The following is a 16362-nucleotide window of genomic DNA, read 5'->3' as shown; positions in this document are numbered from 1 at the left end:
CGGGTCAAATCGAATTGGGCAAGATGACTTGTTTCCCTGTCCTGTCCTAGGGCAGCGCCGAAGGCAAGCACGGAGTCACGTGAAGTGCGTGTTCAGAGGGTGTTAGTTCAACCTCACAGCCTACAGTTATGAGCTCCCTTCCTGCTGCCTTGGCCACCACGCTCAAGTCTCCCCGGGGCCCGTGCACACAGCGCGCTCAGAGAGCCGGGCCGTGCCGGAATCTGTTCCTTCCTGCCGCCCGAGCTCTGGGGAGAAAGGAGAATCGCTCCCCGGCCGTGTCTGTACAAGGGTGGGTAATCTCCTTCCTAGCAGATAGTAGGCAAAGTTGTCCCAGTGATAACTGAACCACTAGGAACAAAGAGAAAGCCCTAAGGCTAGAACCACATGGACTAAGAACAAAGAAAGACCTTGGAACCTGAAAGAAAAGTTCAGTGAGCAGGTCACTATTTGTTGAAAGGAGAGGGAAGACACTTCATCATATTTAATAAATAGACTCAGCATTCCAGGAAAAAAGGTCCTTATTTCCTGTAGAAGAACTGACGTTCCCAGCATTGAGAGGTTCTCAGCTTCCTTGCACTGACTTAACCTGAATGTCTGGATTCTACCCTTGGGCTCTCCTTGGGGCCCAGCTATCTGGTCTACCAGGCTGTTTGGGCATGAACAGCTGTGCGCAGAACACACTGTTGACACCACAAACTGACGTGCGTGGTGGTTTCTGCCAGGATAAACAGAGCTGCCCCGTCCCCGAGCTCACAGAAGCCATTTGACTCGACGGGCACGGCCATGACCAGCCAGTCCCAGGGGATCCACCAGCTCCTTCAGGCAGAAAAAAGAGCCAAGGACAAGCTGGAGGAGGCCAAGAAGAGTGAGTGCCCTGCTGTGTGGCTGTGAGGGACCCCGTCACCCAAAGGACAGGGTGGTGGGTGGGCGGTGGGGACAGCATGGGCCCCAGCAGCATGCTCAGTTCCAACCCTGGTTCTGAGTCTGTCCCTGCCAGACTTTGGCCAGTCCTGGCTTCCCCATTGTGCAATGGGAACATAGATCTCTCACACAGATCCTTCTGAGGGGCTGGGAAAGGATCATGGACGTGGAAGTCACCGAGACAGGGGCTTGCCCCGTCCCTGCCACTTCCCTAATGCTGTGCAACTCAGTGTCACAATGGTGTGACCGGACTGAGAGGCAGACTGTGTCCAGACTGGAGCCACGGGCTGGTGAGGGAACGAGGGTATGTTACTGATGCACGGTCAGCGTCCGCGCCTGCTTCTATGGGACAGTGTGGTCCATGGCCCCCTCTCGTCCTGTTCTGGGGGGCTTGGAACCTCTAAGGGTTTAAAGTACTTCCATTTGGTTCTCACTTTCTGTGTATTTAGTCGTGCACCTGTGTCCTGGCTCTCAGAACTTTCTCCAAAAGCTTCAGCCCCTTCCTACTCTCTTTGACCTTCACAACAATGGCACGAATCAGGAATTACCATTGTTCCCATTGCATGGGTATAGAAACCGAGGGGCCATCGTTTGCAAAAAGTCATAATGTTTCTAAGAAATAGAAAACACTGTGCCAGGCACCGTGCTCAGTGCGCATCTTATCTAATCGTCCGGAGAACCCTTTTCACAAAAGGGGGAGGGGTGCCCACAGGAATTATGCAGGCCGCCCAGGTCCACACAGAGGGTCCACGGTAGAGGCGGGGTCCGGACGGGGCCTGATTTCCCAGCCGAGGGTGTGACGACCACACTACCGGAAACGCACATGGTCTCTGTGCTGAGTAATCTTTTTATTTTTAAATATTTTATTTATTTATTTTTAGAGAGGGAAGGGAGGGAGAAAGAGAGGAACATCAATGTGCGGTTGCTGGGGGTCATGGCCTGCAACCCATGCATGTGGCCTGACTGGGAATCGAACCTGCGACATTTTGCTTCACAGCCCGCGCTCAATCCACTGAGCTACACCAGCCAGGGCTTTGTGCTGAGTAATCTAACGCCACGGATCTGCAGCTCAAACTCAGGCTGCCCAGGCCAGTGCCTACCTTTGTCCCACTGCCCCCTTCATCTTTCTACTTAAGGCCACTTACACCCAAGGTCCGGCGTCCCCCTCCTGCTTAGAGTCAAGGTCCTGCAAGGCAGAGGCCACGGGTAAAGCTGGGGCTCACGTCATTCTTCTCGTGAGGGTGGGGACAGGAGCAGCAGGGACTGAGGCACCCCTTCAGCCCAACGGGGCAGGGACCTCAGGCCAACATTTTTCCTTTCCAAAGGCAAAAGGATTTTGGGGAGCACTCGGCCATCTGGGCGCCAACCACAAAAGGGAACAGTCCCTTGCAGGGGAGGGGAGGGGCTGTGCTCAGAGGGGAGAGGAAGGAGAAAGATATAAGGGAGGCCAACTTGGCATACTTCACAATTTCTTTTTCTACAAGGAACCATGCAAATGATTGCAAAACGGCAGGGTGCAGAGCGCTTCCACAGAAAACAAGGCTGGCTGGCCGGCACCTGCTGGTGACTCAGGGGAGAAAACTCCCTCATTGTGCATTCAAATGTCCCCGACCGCAGTCAGAACGTCCAGCACAGAAGGACTTATTTTAGGACGCGATCATGATGTCACCTTTGCTTGTTGTGGAAGAGAAGGAATGACCATCTTTGTCACTGGGACCCTGTAGGCAATCGGTGAGCATATATGTTATCAATATCATCGTAGGATTCCAGTGATTTTGACGGATCACGCCTTCTTTTTCAAAGTCGTTTGAGCAGAAGAGTTCTGCAAGTCATGTACGTCAGTGGGAGGTGGGAACCACCCTGAACAGCCCAGCCTCAGGGTCAAGGACAAAAGCCACACGGCCCTTCCTGTCTTCAGGATCAGAAAATGCGTTGTATTATTTGTATACGGATGTTTCTTGTATCTGCCAGTGACTTGAGAGTCCTTGGGGACCGATTTCTCAGTCTCCTTTGATGGATATGCAAGCAAATATTCAACCAGTCAGAGAAATACCCAGGCCTCGAAAACATTCTGGAAACTGTTTTGACTTTCAACAAGTAACCTCTGCACTCAGTGTTCCGGGGAATGCCAGTCTGTCCTCTTTGCCTCTAAAACATAGGCTTAGAGCACAGTTGTCCCCGGGCGGAGGCTGCTATCTTAGGTAGCCATCAGCCAGTGGGAGTTTGTAGTGTCAACTCCACTGGCCACACCCACCACGCAAGGTTTTCATGCTTCTAAGGCAAAGCGAGCATTCCTTTTCGTGCCTGGGATCTTGCAGCGTCTCTCCTATTTCGCTAGTTTTAATTTCCTTCACTCACTTAATTGAACAAGTATTCGCGGGCTGCCTATCCCCAAGCCACGATGGTGTAGATGCTCCTGGACAGGTGTAGGTGCTTCCTGGAAGGGTCCCCAGTGAGACAGACGCATCAATGAGCCTGAAGGGAGGGGAGGGGTGACCTCGTGAGAGGTTCAGGCCGCCTCCACTTTTGTAAACGCCCGTGCTTCTCTGCATTTGTTTTTCCGGTAGCGGGATTCATTTGCAATCTGGCCTCCATGAAGGCCAAATGGGGGCTCAGCGGGAAGACCCTTGCATCACGACCGTGAACACCACTTAGAAGACCCAAGGTCACTTTCTCGTTCTGGAAGGCATTTATTCCATAGCCTCTCAGAAGCCTGCGTGGAGTACTCGCTGGAGTGGACTCCTAAATATACAGTCGAAGAAGAGAGAGAGGGAGGGAGCGAGGGAGAGAGGGAGGGAGGGAGAAGGAGAGAGAGCGAAAACAGGGCAATTCACACGCTGATCATTCTAGAACAACACAAGGTTAAGGAGGTGGCGGTGTTTCTGTGTTTTGCTGCAGAAGTACTAATGCGTTCCATTATGGCGCACTGCCTCCGATCCCTGAGAAGCTGCTACATAACACAGTGTGTGGTGTAAACGTTTGGCCCTGAGGGGCACCGGCCTGACGCTCCGGGAACTCCCCTGGAGGCTGGGGGTCTGTGGGAAGGGGCTACACTGCTCCTTGCCCTCTGGGCGGTCCCCGGCTGCTGAGACAATCTGGGGGTGGGCGCGGGTGGGTAGGGGCAGACAGCAAGCAGGCTGGAGAAAGGCCGGGATGTGAGGTCGCAGTGCACAAAAAGCATTGGCTTTTTTTTTTTATGTTTCTTTATACGAACTCCTGTTTCTTTGCATACGTTATTTAGCATCTCTGAGCTTCAATCTTTCCTTTTTGTAAAATGAAAGTATAGCTAAGATGTCTCAAGGATTGGAAAACTGTACCTAAGATCATAAAATACAGACTACAGAGTTACTTTTTAATATACCAAACATATACTTACATATTGCTATAAGTAGAACAGAACAATCTAGTATCTTTTTTTTTTTTTAAACAACTGCCACAAGTTCTGAGTCAACTTTTCCTGTAATTGGAGGGAGCTGGATGGCTTCTGGTTGGATGATTAAAATAGCTGAGATATTTGCTTCCATTCACTGACTACGGAATAAATTACATTTATTAGTTAAGACACTCACACAGGTTTTTATGTGCAAAAGAGCCCTCCTGTTTGGTTGGCTTTAGATGAAAACACAGCAGGTTGGCACGATTTTCAATTCTCTTACTCCAAGCCAGCACCTTTTGCCTAAAGAGTGGTTCATTGACCCAAACCTAAGAGTGGGTGTGTCGGTCCCGGACCGGTGACGTTTCCGCCGCTGAGCCGAGTGGGTTCGGAGCGGGCCCGGACTTCCGGTCTGGAGGTTGCCCTGCATCTTCGGTCAGGATTAGATCAGAAGTCCAGGGTCCCCTCCGCAGGAGAAACGCAGAGCCTGGTTCCCCCGAAATCCGCGAGCCCCCACTGCTAGCGACGCCCCGGTGGGAGAGCGCGCTCCCTCGCAGTTGCAGCCCCAGCAAACCCCGACGGCCCCACAGCGCCGCCCTGGCGGCGGCGTCCCCGGACGCTCCAATGCGCGCCACGCAGCATCGCCCAGAGAGCCCGTGCTGTACCTGCCCCACACGGGCACGCGGCCTCTCCTGCAAGTACACAACCCGTCCCCTCTGCCAGCTGCAGGGCAGAGCGTTTCTGCTCAACACAAACCTGCAAGGTGCACCACGGGCTGTAGAGGGAGGGACGGGGTGAGCGAGGCGCATGCTCAGTCAGGATCCCGAGCAACCCGAACCGGCAGGCAGGCGCGCTCTGAAAAGCAGGGGAGTCCCCCAGTCGTCTCTTGAGCACGGCCTTCTATGAGGGGCTCTGCACTTAGCCTTCGGTGCAAAATGAACACGCAGGAAAACGTTTCCACTTTCATCGCACCGAGACCTCACATGGGCTCTTACAGTAACGTGGATGAGCTCTGCCGGCCTCTAGGATGCCAGCCACGTGTACTTTTTAAAATCCGCTAATTGCCTATTTGTCCCCAAATACGCAGATATCCTGAATTAGTGAAGCTAGCCCCCTGATTTAATAAGCTCTTCGCTGTGCACGTGGATGTTTTGGTCCAGGAAGACACGCCGTGGAATAAACTAATAAAACAGAAGCGGCTCTATTAGGCCTTCCCGGCCCTGCGCTGAGCGTTTTGTGGGCCCGTAAATCCTTCCTCTTTTCTTTATGGTGCCCAGACTAATGGGCTCCTCCGGGGTATATTGGACTGCCACTGCTTCGAGTGGGTCGCATTAAAATAATAACCACATTTTCATCTACACATACCGTTCGGTTATATGCAACCAGGAGCCACAGAAAGCGCCTTATGATATTTTTTAATAAGGAAAGTGCAAGTCAAGGAGAATTAAAGACCCAAAAAAGCAGATTCATGAAATAACATCAGTTTGGGTCGGCACTGGGACGCGGTAACAATCTCAGGCGCCAGACGGAGGTTCGTTTTCCTGGGGACATTTACCTCTTCTAGTGTTTGTAAAACGAGAGCAAAACGGGGCGTTCTCCACACGAGGCTGGTGTTGTCCTGACATTGACGGCACCCAGCAAGGTGTCGTGGGTTTGTGTGTTGTGCCGTCGGGGTTGGAGCAGAACGGAGACGGTTCTCAGGAACGGGTGAGAGCCTCCCAAGTGCCCCGGGGGGCCTCGTTCTCACGGCCAGCGAGGCCATGCGGTTGGGTGCGTGTCTGTCTGGTGAGACCTCCGTGCGGACACCTGCTCTTGCCTCGCGCTCGGGTGCCTGGCTTTGCCTCCGGCACTCAGCGGGCAGGTTGTCTTTCTGTCGCCGAGTGACTGTGTTGGATTGCGAGGGTTGCCGGCACAGGTCACCGCCGAGAACCGGGGCCTCCAAACCAGATGTCCAGATGCACGGCACCGACAGGGCTGGTGCCGCCCAGAGCCGGGGAGGAGTGAGCACGGTGCTCTCTTCCAGCTTCCGGTGGGCCCGCGGTCCTCCGAGTGGAGCCGCATTGTGCTGTCCTCTGCCTCCGCGACCTTGCCACCTGCTTCCCTGTGTGCCCGCTCTGGGTCCCCACAGCCTTCTCACCCCCTGGGTGAGCGCGTCCCCCCCGGTGGAGCCCTCAGCCCTCTCTGCTGCTCCTTCCGCTCAGTCCCCCTCGACTTCAGTCCCTGCCCCGTGGCTGTGACCCGCACCCAGGGGACATGTCTGCAAATCCCTGCCGCCACCCGAGACCCCTCTCCGGGACCCCGGACCGGCCTGTCCAGCCGCCTCCTGAACACCGGCCCCTGGGCGTCCCCCGGAGAGTGACAAACGCTCCTTTGCTGACTGACAATCGGGGGGGGGGCTTCTCCTCAGACTCACGCTTCACCTGCTTGCTGCCTTGTTTCCTGGCCCCAGGCCCCAGGCCCCAGCAAAGGCGCCTATTTTCCCAATAATGGACACAAGTTATGGAATGTTCTTCGTCAGGCACCTCGGACACATTTTCCCTAATCCTTCCAGGGACTTCTTGCAGCACTTCCATCTGTTCGGTAGCTGAGAAAGCTCGGGCTCAGGAACCCCAACTCGCCCCAGGTTGCGCAGCTCCTCCTGCTTCTCTGTAGCAGGGACCAGAGTGCAGTTTTGCTCTGTCCGAAACGGTCCATGAAACCCCATCTCCCTCATGAGAAAAAGGTTCCACGACCAACCCAAGCCACGGGGTGCAGTTCTCTGTGCTCACGGGCGTGCGGGCACCTTGGGACGCATCGCCCTCGGCCTCTCCTAACCGAGACGCCAGGGAGAGTCCGTCTTCGAGCATTTCCCTCGGTCTCCCACGGAGTCCAGCGTTACCCTGCTCCAAACTGATTTTTAACACTTTCCCCACAAACCACCCAAAAAATCCATCCGAACGTTCTCCTCTCCTTTCAGTTTCCTCCCACAGAACGTCCTGGGGGACAGGTCCCTGAGGTGGCCGGTGGAATGCAGGACGCATCCCCCCTGGGTCTCAGGCCACATGCCTGAAAATGGACGGTTTCATTAAGGGGCACCCACTCACAAAGAGTCCCCAGACGTAGCTCAGGATCCTCCTGCCTCCTCCCTCCGTCCCCACCGTGTCCCGGCCGCAAGCCCAGCCACTCAGTGCAGTGGCCCCCTGCGCAGACACCCCCCCCCCCGACTGTGCACAGCTTCTCGTTCACATGTTTGACTTCCTCTGTTACCGTAAGGCGTGCCCACTGGGGAGGGGGGGAGCGGAGGTGCCCGAGAGTTTCAGAAGTTTCCTTAAAGGCGGCGAGTTTTAAAGGTCACAGAGCAAACAGAACCAAGACAGGTTCGTGTTCCACCGCGTTCACGGTCGGCGTCGTACATGTCTCACAGCTTCGGGCACTGAGAGGTTTTTCTCCTGGAAGCCGTGGCAGCAGGCACGTGGTTGCCACATGCTCCGTATCCGTGTCGTGGGTGCTTCTGGGTCCTCGGCTCCCAGCCCGGCGGCGTGCGCAGCGGGCGCTCGGGAAACGCCGGAAGAGGGACGGCGGGTGGGTGAGCGAACCCGTCCCCAGCGGCCGGCTGTGGTGTGAACTACGATGCACGGGACACGGGCAGTTCCTAGACCAGAAAGCAGAGCGTTTGGCCCAATGTAGGCACTTTGGGACCGAACATTTGACTGTCACACGTGAACTCTGATCCCTACGGGTGACGCAGAAAGAAGAGTAGGGGTTCCTTTTGGTGTTCATGCTTAACAAGAAAGGTCTAACTTCAAAATCTGGAAATCCTCATCTTCCCGCAGCGCCGCAAACTCGAGGCTGACATGTGACGCGTACATGTGACTCAGACGTGTGTTTCGCCGCCAGGGGGGCAGCCGGCTGGGGGCCCCGGTTCTCCCTCTGGATTATCACGGCAGGTCCCCCCCACCCCACCCCCGCAGAGGCAGCGCTGAGCCCGGCCAGGAAACCTCCGGCCAGCAGCGAGGTCCCGGTGTCTCTCCTGTTTAATGGAATAAGACCCAGCGGGTGACCGGTGCCAGGACAGGAAGGGGGTCGCAGGCCCTCGGAGCCCGTCTCTGAGGAGCGGAGCTAATATTCGGCTCCCGCGTGGAGCACCGGGGGGTGGGGGGGGGGGCTGGAGCATTTTCTGTCACTATTATTTTCCTTTGTATGGGCTAGAGTCCGGACTTCGGAACCAAAGTTTTACATATTACGGAATTAAGGTGCAGAGGAATGCTGTTTGCTGGGACTGATCTTATAAAATAGTCACAGATCCTACAACCCATTACCACTAAGGAAATGTTACTGCATCTTAAATACATCTTTGCCCTAATGTAATGACAAGCGGTGGTAAGAACGTGGGCTGGGATCAAGGAATCGTGTTTCCTATCGACACTTCATCTGGCTCTGCTGTGAGTGAAACAGCATGTGTCTGGTTGCCACGGAAGGGCTAGACCGGCAGAGAATAAAGAATCCTACGTACGCAAGACGGTAATGAGCCTTGGTGAGGAAGGAGAAAGATCTGTTAATGCTCCTTCAGCCTCCAGCACCAGAAGGACACCAATTTTCACCAGACTCCGGGTTTTAAAGGGAATAAAGACGGGTAGGCGTCTGCTCTGGAGGAGAATGCCATTCAGAGCTGATGCACATGAAGAGCCACATTTCAACATATAACTTGACGAGTCCTCGGTCCGTATATTATAGGGTGATTAGTACGGCAATGCAGACCTAGCAGGGGGAGAAATTTAAAAACTCTCCAGACACGAATGCTACAGATGTTCTTAAAAGCAAAGACATATGAAAACATGCACCTATGTAACAGATAAAAAGTTGGGTCAAGATTTTCTTTTACACTACTTCACCAGAAAACAGTTACGTAGTTTGAAATCTTTCACACTGTAACCAGCCTTTGCTAAAAATGCTCCACAAAAGCTTAGGAGACGCTGTCGGAGAAGAGAAACTGTGTTGCATGAGCAAAACAAGGGAGGCATTGAACTGAAACAGAAAGACAGTAGATGAGAGGAAAAAGCATGTTAATACAGTTCAGAGTTGCTTTAAAGTTTTAATGATCAGAAAGCATTAGTACCTAACCCCCCGAAGGTGGGGGGGGGGCGCACAGCAGCAGTTAATACCGGTCTAGCACGCCCCGCCCCCACTTCCTCGGGGTCGTCAGAAATCGGTCCTGTGTGTCGCTAATGACCCCGCAACGCAGCGTCTGCCCGGCCTCCGTCCCCACCGCCTGCGCCCCGGCTCAGGGCTTACACCTCCTCCCCTAATCAAAGCAAGGAGGGCTGCTTCCCCAAACTCCCACCCATTAAAAACAATCGGGTTTACAACCACTTTCAAGTCCCCCTCAGAGAAAGCTACCAGAAAAAAGAAGAAAAAAAAAAGATTGACTTTGATGTGCCATGGGGCTTAATCAGACAGGCTCAAGTCGCGGAATGGCAAGAAGAAAAAAGTCCCCATAAAATGCTCTTAAACACGGGAAGCGGGTTTGATAGAGTGTGAGCAGCGTGGCCGTGGGGCGCTGGCGCGCCGCCAGCCCTAAATAGGATCCAGTTGGCGGGGGCCGAAGGGCTCCTGGCGGCGAACCAGGACAGAAAATTGGACCCGATGATGTCTTTCCGAGGAAGTGACAGCGGAAATCTGTTCTCTGGCCGTTGCTGCTGTCGGCAGAGGGGCAGACGCGACGTCTAAACAGGGAAGGGTGAGTGGCCGTGGTCCCTCCCACGGTCTTGCTCCCAGAGAAAGATAAGGAGTTTCTCAATATCGTTGTTCTGTGCGGTTGGCTGTTCTAAAAAAAAAAATCACCAAAAAATAATGCTGACTTCACTTTGTACGTTTAAAAATCAAGCTTGACCTGGCTGGCATAGCTCAGTGGATTGAGCGCGGGCTGGGAACCAAAGTGTCACAGGTTCGATTCCCAGCCAGGGTACATGCCTGGGTTGCAGGCCATAACCCCCAGCAACTGCACATTGATGTTTCTCTCTCTCTCTCTTTCTCCCTCCCTTCCCTCTCTAAAAATAAATAAATAAATAAAATCTTTATAAAAATCAAGCTTGAAATCCCATGTGTACGAAAAAGAAACAATCATTCCGTCTGCGCCCCTGTTAACTTTCCAGGGAAAGCAAAGCGGATAAAGCAAGCGAAGGACGAGGCGATGGTGGAGATTGACCAGTACCGGATGCAGAAGGACAAGGAGTTTCGGATGAAGCAGTCGAAGGTGAGTGAGAGGGTCAGCACCGATGTCCAGGCGATGCAGAGCGCAGGGCACTCACGATCGTACGCTGTCACAGGGCAGTCACGCTGGACGGAGCGGCCCCACTCAGCCGAGGCTGAGCAACAGGCTGAGTCTGCAACCCTGACCAATGGGTGGGTTTTCATGTTGATTTTTCATTTTCCGTTTCAAGGCTTTTTGATTTGCCATCGAAAGTGTCGGTCAGTAGTTATTGTTTCAGACATGGTACATATGAAAAATGATCTTCTCGAACACAAAATCCAAGGGGTTGCTTCAAGTGTGATTCCAGGCTACAGATTATTGACTAAAGCACACTTTTTGTAAGAAAAAAAACTTCAGAAAATATATTTTTGGCTACTAGTGTTTACGAGTGGAATCAATAATTAGTATTCTGCAATGTTGGGTTAACTTTCCTTGAGTGGATTCAAGATACACAAACTACCAAAGTGGATATTGTTGCAAATTTCCTTATGATTGGCTTTCCAAATGGCCTGGGTCATTCAACAAAATTTTCCTCTGACTATGAAGGAATGCTTTCCCCTACACTAGCATTTTAGAAGTGCCTGCAGTTTACAATAAAAAAATAAGCACATGCAACTGTCAGAGCTGACATCCTCCTTTCCAGTTGCACATGGACTAGAAGAAATGATTCGATCTCATGTGCCGTAACTAGAGTTTATCTGGTACTTTCTCTCGGCCTCAGTAAAAGGTCAAAGAAAGGTCCGTTCCAAAGCCCGACTTTGCAAGATGTACTGCGAGCCGTTTGAAGAATCCGTCTGTTTACAACTTCGATGTTAGTGGGAATAGGTGTGGGTTTGTGTCGGAACAGGTACTTTGCATCCCGGGTTAGGAGATACTTTTCCAATGGGCTGTTCTTAAAATAGAGAGTTCTTCCTAGGATAAAGTGGGCCACTTGACAAAAAAAGAAATTCTTTTTTTATCAATATTTGTACCGAGGAATCTTAAGCCCATCCACGCGTACAGGGCCCACCACAGCTGGCCCTTGCCTGCCTCTCTCACCTGTCGGCAGGAGGTCATTTCATGTCCTTACCTTTTACCATACACTGATGATCTTTTTTAAAAGTTGGTGTAGGAAAAAGCATGTCCTTATGCTTTCATGAAAGAGTTCCTGAATGAACCCAGCCAGTGGAAAAGAAAATCATGCAGAAACAGAAGACTTTCAGTCATCTGCAACAATGTCTTCTTCGGTCTTTTGTACCATATTATGTGTCCGTGTCTCCACTTGGTCTGTTCCCGTCCCATCTGTCTTCCTGTTCTTCCTCCGAAGGCCTGAGCAGGCCCCTGCCACAGGACCTTTGCACACGCTGTCTCTGCCCCTTGGAGTCCTCTTCTTCTAAACCCATTGACCTTCCTCTGAACTCTGTTCGATTCCTAGCTCCTCGCCCTCCGCACCTCACCCAAACGTGCGTGTGTCATTACAAAGGAACCGAGCCCTCCATGAGAGCACCGTATTTATCACTGCTCTGTATACGAAAGACTGACAATTTCTGTTGATTTTCCGCTTTTCCTTCTGGACTGTAAGCGCCGAAAAGGCAGGCCCGCGGCCTGGGGCGTCCTCCGTTTTCCTGGGCGTCGGCAGAGTGTCGGCCGGGAGGAAGCACACAGTAGATATTCACCGAGAAACGAAAAACTACGCATTTCTTCTCCGCCTTCATCTTTCCTGCTGAGCCCTGTACTCACACGACAGTCGGACCGAGAAAGTCGGCACCCCCAGAGCCCACCAGCTTCAGTATCTCGTGGGGGACCTGTCTGACACAGGTGCCCACTCTTGTCCAATAGTAACAAAACTGGCCTCAGTTTTAGAAAGGGGTTGCGTGACATCTCGCGACAGTGTGTCTCCGGAAGAATCTCCTAAGACGTACATCTGGTCTAAGATCTTCCTTCTCGCCCTGGGAGAACAATGAAAGCTCCTCTCTGCCCGCCTCACTGCAGCTCTAAGCCGGTCCTACAGCGGGTCCATCAGAAGCTCGCGGAGGGAGCCCCGTGTACTCCAGCCTGGCTGCCTCCGCGTCCGGTGGTCAGACTGCGGGTGCCCAGCGCCCTCCTTGGCCGCGACCTCTGTGTGTCGGGGCCCCTGCTGCCCCATCTCATCGTCATCCACCCGGGCTGGTGGGCCTGGGGGAGACGCCGGAAGCCAGGTTTCCGCCAGTTACCGGTACTGCCGCACCTGGACGTTGCTGTTCTCGCTCCTTTTCAGTCTGGTTATCACGTGCATTTTGTTGAGCCCCCCGACATGCCGACAGAATCAGGTGTCCCAACGTGGGCCGGAGGTCGGCGGATATTTTGGGTCAAAGATTCACTCATCTCGCACGTACCAGGTCTGCCCCACGCAGGGAAGGTAGAACATCGCTAAAGAGAAATCCAGACTTGGGTGGGAAAACGAAATCTGGTGTCGATGCAGTAAAAGTTAGGTGAACCTAAGCAGGCCTGACAATGGTCTCCCTGGGGATGTTGAAGATTTCCTACATCTTTGTGCTTTCTGAATTTATGTCATGGGCGCGCTTGGTTTCTCCGGAACACCCCTGCCTGGAGAATGCGAAATGGTGCGTGGGACCCAAGCCTCCACTTTCTCTCAAACCGGGACGTTTGAACAACTGACGAGGAAACTCGGGGGCCAGGGGAAGGCTTCCCGGCACCGCCAGCCCGTCCGTACGGTGGAGAGCCCCACACACCAGCCTTGGCATCTGAAGATTGGAAAATGGACACGGAGAAGTCCTTTCCTGGCCCCCTTGGGCCAAACGTACCATGACCCGCCACCTGATTATCAGCTTCTCCTTTATTTCTGGTCCCAAACGCTCAGGCCGTGGGCTTCTGCCAACCAGAGCAACAGACACGGGTGACACGTTCTCAGTGACACCTGGGGACCCGCTCCTCCCGCTCCGTGTGACACACGGGTGCTGAGCACCTGCTGCGCCCCTGGCAGTGAGGGACGGGGCCTCGTGGAGCCTGCGGTCACTCGTCTCCTCTCTCCCGTGGCTGAAGCCACACTACCTGTGGGCACTACAAGGGTCCGGGACGCCACCCCAGGAAGGGCACCCCGTAGTGGGGCACACAGTGGGTGCTGCCGGGAAGTGCCATGGAAACACACAGCTGTGCATCGGCTAAACTCAGAAACGACACTCGGGTTAACTGTGCAGATGCGACATAACACGACAGGCTGCTTACAAGGGCGCCCCCGTGTGGGCTGACCCCGGGAACGGATGATAAAAATCCAAATGCACCAGCAACACAGGCAGAAGTCACAATTTTCCCGACCACCGGCCGATCCCTCGCCCGGGGCCGAGTTTCCGTGCCGAGCGCCGTCTCCGTGGTGAATATCCTCAGAGAAGAACCACGTTGTCCTAACGCAGCGTGCTGACGCTGTGACGAGCACCAGCAGCTGGCATCTGCCGCCCGGACCTGCTCCGTCAGAACGCGGGGCCGCTTCCCCTGTGGCTGCCGGAGGCTGGCAGTGCCGCCGACCCCGATGAAGACATCCTGTCACTGTCACTGCAAACCACGGGCTCGGCCACAGAGACTCGGTGTGGTGCGTGTATAAGAATGCAGTGGTTTCCAGACTGATGTGTGAGGAGCCGTATCTCCTCGGATGGTTGTCTTTGCCTGGGGAGCCCCTAGTTCCTGGGATAGACACAGAAAACAACCTGAACCCCACAGTCTTTATCGCATTCGATGTCACTCGAGGACCCGGAGGGCTGATGTGGGCTCTGGGATTGATTTACTCGAGTGCAACGGCCCGGAAGCGGGTGGCAGGCAGGAGCGGATCTCTTGGGTTAAACTCCACGCGTGCCTCCCCTAAACACTCACGGCGGAAAGACGGCGGCACCCCAGAAAGTAACTGCGTCACCTGAACCAGCCGTGTTGAAGGCAGGCCGAGTGCACGCGGGAGGCAAATCCGAAGGGGGCCGTTGGCTCTGGCAAAGAGCAAGTTTGCAGAGGGCTCCCCGCAGAATCCTCTGAAACGCGCAACTCCCCCGGTGTTACCAACAACGGGGAAGACGCGAAGACTGAGCGGAGACTGTTGTGAACACACAGAAAACGTGGAGGAACCCCGTCCCAGCACGGGGCGAAGGCTGCGGAGCCGACCGTCACCTGGACTGTTGGGGGGGTCCCCTTGTAGCAGCAGCAGCGGCCTGCTAAGACCGGCCCCCCTTTTCAGGAAAGTGTACCCCTCCCCCCTCCCCCGAGACAGATGACCTTCTCCGTGTTTCCAGAAGAGCCTGGAAAAGTCACACATACTGTGTGCACCAGAGAACAGTCACAGAGACGGGAGGAAAAAAAAATGTCCACCTGTCGAACCAGGCCAGTTTGACGGGACGTGTCGCGTGGTGAGTGAGTTCTGTTCTCTCTCGGCAGGCGCTGGGCTCCCAGGGCAGCACCTCGGAGGAGATGGAGGAGCAGACGCGGGAGGCGATCAGGGGCCTGCGGGGGAGCTACAGCCGGTGCGCGGAGGGCGTGCTCACGCAGGTCCTGAGCATGGTGTGCGACGTGCAGCCCGAACTCCACGCCAACTACAGAGCCGCCGACTGAAGGTGCGACCCACTGTCCCCCTAAGTTGCCGGGGCACGCGCCCGGGTGCTTGTGGCGGTGGCGGCGTGCTGCCATTGAGAAATTTGGGAGGTAAATCTCCCGTCGGCTCGACATTCACAGATGTCAGTGTGCCGTAACGTACACACTAGCACCGACTCCATTTAAAGGCAAACACACAAAAAGGTGTCACCTCTCTTCTGGGGACCGGCACGGGCTTGTCACTGAATGTGGGGGAAGTCAGGAAAGGAAGAGAAATATATTTTTGACACTTGACAAAACCATGGGGCTGAGTACGTTTTGTGGGTGTGAGGTGGTTTTTCTTTTTTAAGCGTTTGCTCCTCTTTACCAAGTTAGAAAAATGTGTTCTTGGCTGCAGCTGTTCAGAGATCATTTTTAAAGGAGGGTATAACCACAACTCTCAGGCAGATAGAAAGTGAGCAGATGTCGATTGTATTTAACTCATTAATCCCTGAGAAAACCAGGAAGATGCCACCACCAGTTCAAAGAAGTGCGCTAAGAACTCCATAGACAGAAGGAGAGAGCATGGGTGAATGGGTGAATGGATGGGTGGGTGACAGATGAGGAAGGAAGGGAGGAAGGGAGGAAGGAAGGAAGGAAGGGGCCTTCCCACGTTCCGGAGATGACCCCCCCATGCCAGCTGTCCCGGTCACTGAAAGGAGGACTGTTTTTGCACACGCACTTTTCTTAAAACGTGTTTTCTGTTCACACAGGCCTTCCCCCAGCAACGGAACAACCTGAGGACGTGAGGGCCCTGCTCCCTCCCCATCTGGACCCTGTGCCTGACCAGAAACCCCTCCGTGGACCGCCTGCTCATCCCGATGGCACCTGAACACACAGCCAGGCGCTCCACAGAAATGCGGATGGGCCCTGGCTGGTGCTGCTCAGTGGTTAGAGTGCTGGCCTGAGAACCAAAGGGTCGCTGGTTCGATTCCCAGCCAGGGCACATGCCTGGGTTGCAGGCCAGGTTCCCCGGTAGGGGGCGCTCGAGAGGCAACCACACATCGATGTTTCTCTCCCTCTCTTTCTCCCTTCCTTCTCCTCTCTCTAAAAAACAAATAAATAAAATCTCTAAAAATAAAAAAGAAATGCAGAGGGATGAACAGGTTTCAGGGTTTTTCCCCCCTCTATGTTAGCGCCCAAGTGCAGTCAGGAAGTGCCCACAGTGAGCCGACACCACCACTTTCTTGGTGGACAGCACATGCAAAGGGGCCCCAGTTGTCACTTCAGTGTACGGTGAGGGACGCCTCGAGGG

At 54.1% G+C, this 16362-nt stretch overlaps 1 protein-coding gene across 2 annotated transcripts; it reads left to right on the top strand.

Moving 5' to 3' along the window:
• The first annotated feature begins 733 nt into the window (after positions 1–733).
• ATP6V1G3 (ATPase H+ transporting V1 subunit G3) lies at positions 734–16033 on the top strand. 2 transcript variants are annotated; one of them, XM_028531421.2, is made up of 4 exons: positions 734–865; positions 10426–10526; positions 14916–15091; positions 15821–16033. In XM_028531421.2, the coding sequence occupies exons 1-3, from the start codon at positions 784–786 to the stop codon at positions 15087–15089; spliced, it is 357 nt and encodes a 118-aa protein (XP_028387222.1). In that variant the 5' UTR covers positions 734–783; the 3' UTR covers positions 15090–15091; positions 15821–16033. The 2 variants fall into 2 exon arrangements, with proteins under 2 accessions (XP_028387222.1, XP_035871987.1); XM_036016094.1 differs by having other exon boundaries at positions 10426–10530; positions 14920–15091; positions 15821–16032.
• Positions 16034–16362: the final 329 nt, after the last annotated feature.

The sequence above is a fragment of the Phyllostomus discolor genome, chromosome 15, assembly GCF_004126475.2.
Source record: "Phyllostomus discolor isolate MPI-MPIP mPhyDis1 chromosome 15, mPhyDis1.pri.v3, whole genome shotgun sequence".
Taxonomy (NCBI): domain Eukaryota; kingdom Metazoa; phylum Chordata; class Mammalia; order Chiroptera; family Phyllostomidae; genus Phyllostomus; species Phyllostomus discolor.
This window is presented reverse-complemented; position numbering and strand designations above follow the sequence as displayed.

Coding starts and splice junctions, on each gene's coding strand:
- ATP6V1G3 (XM_028531421.2), top strand. CDS start 784: ATGACCAGCCAGTCCCAGGGGATCCACCAGCTCCTTCAGGCAGAAAAA. Junction 866..10,425: donor GCTGGAGGAGGCCAAGAAGA/GTGAGTGCCCTG, acceptor TTAACTTTCCAG/GGAAAGCAAAGCGGATAAAG. Junction 10,527..14,915: donor TTCGGATGAAGCAGTCGAAG/GTGAGTGAGAGG, acceptor CTCTCTCGGCAG/GCGCTGGGCTCCCAGGGCAG.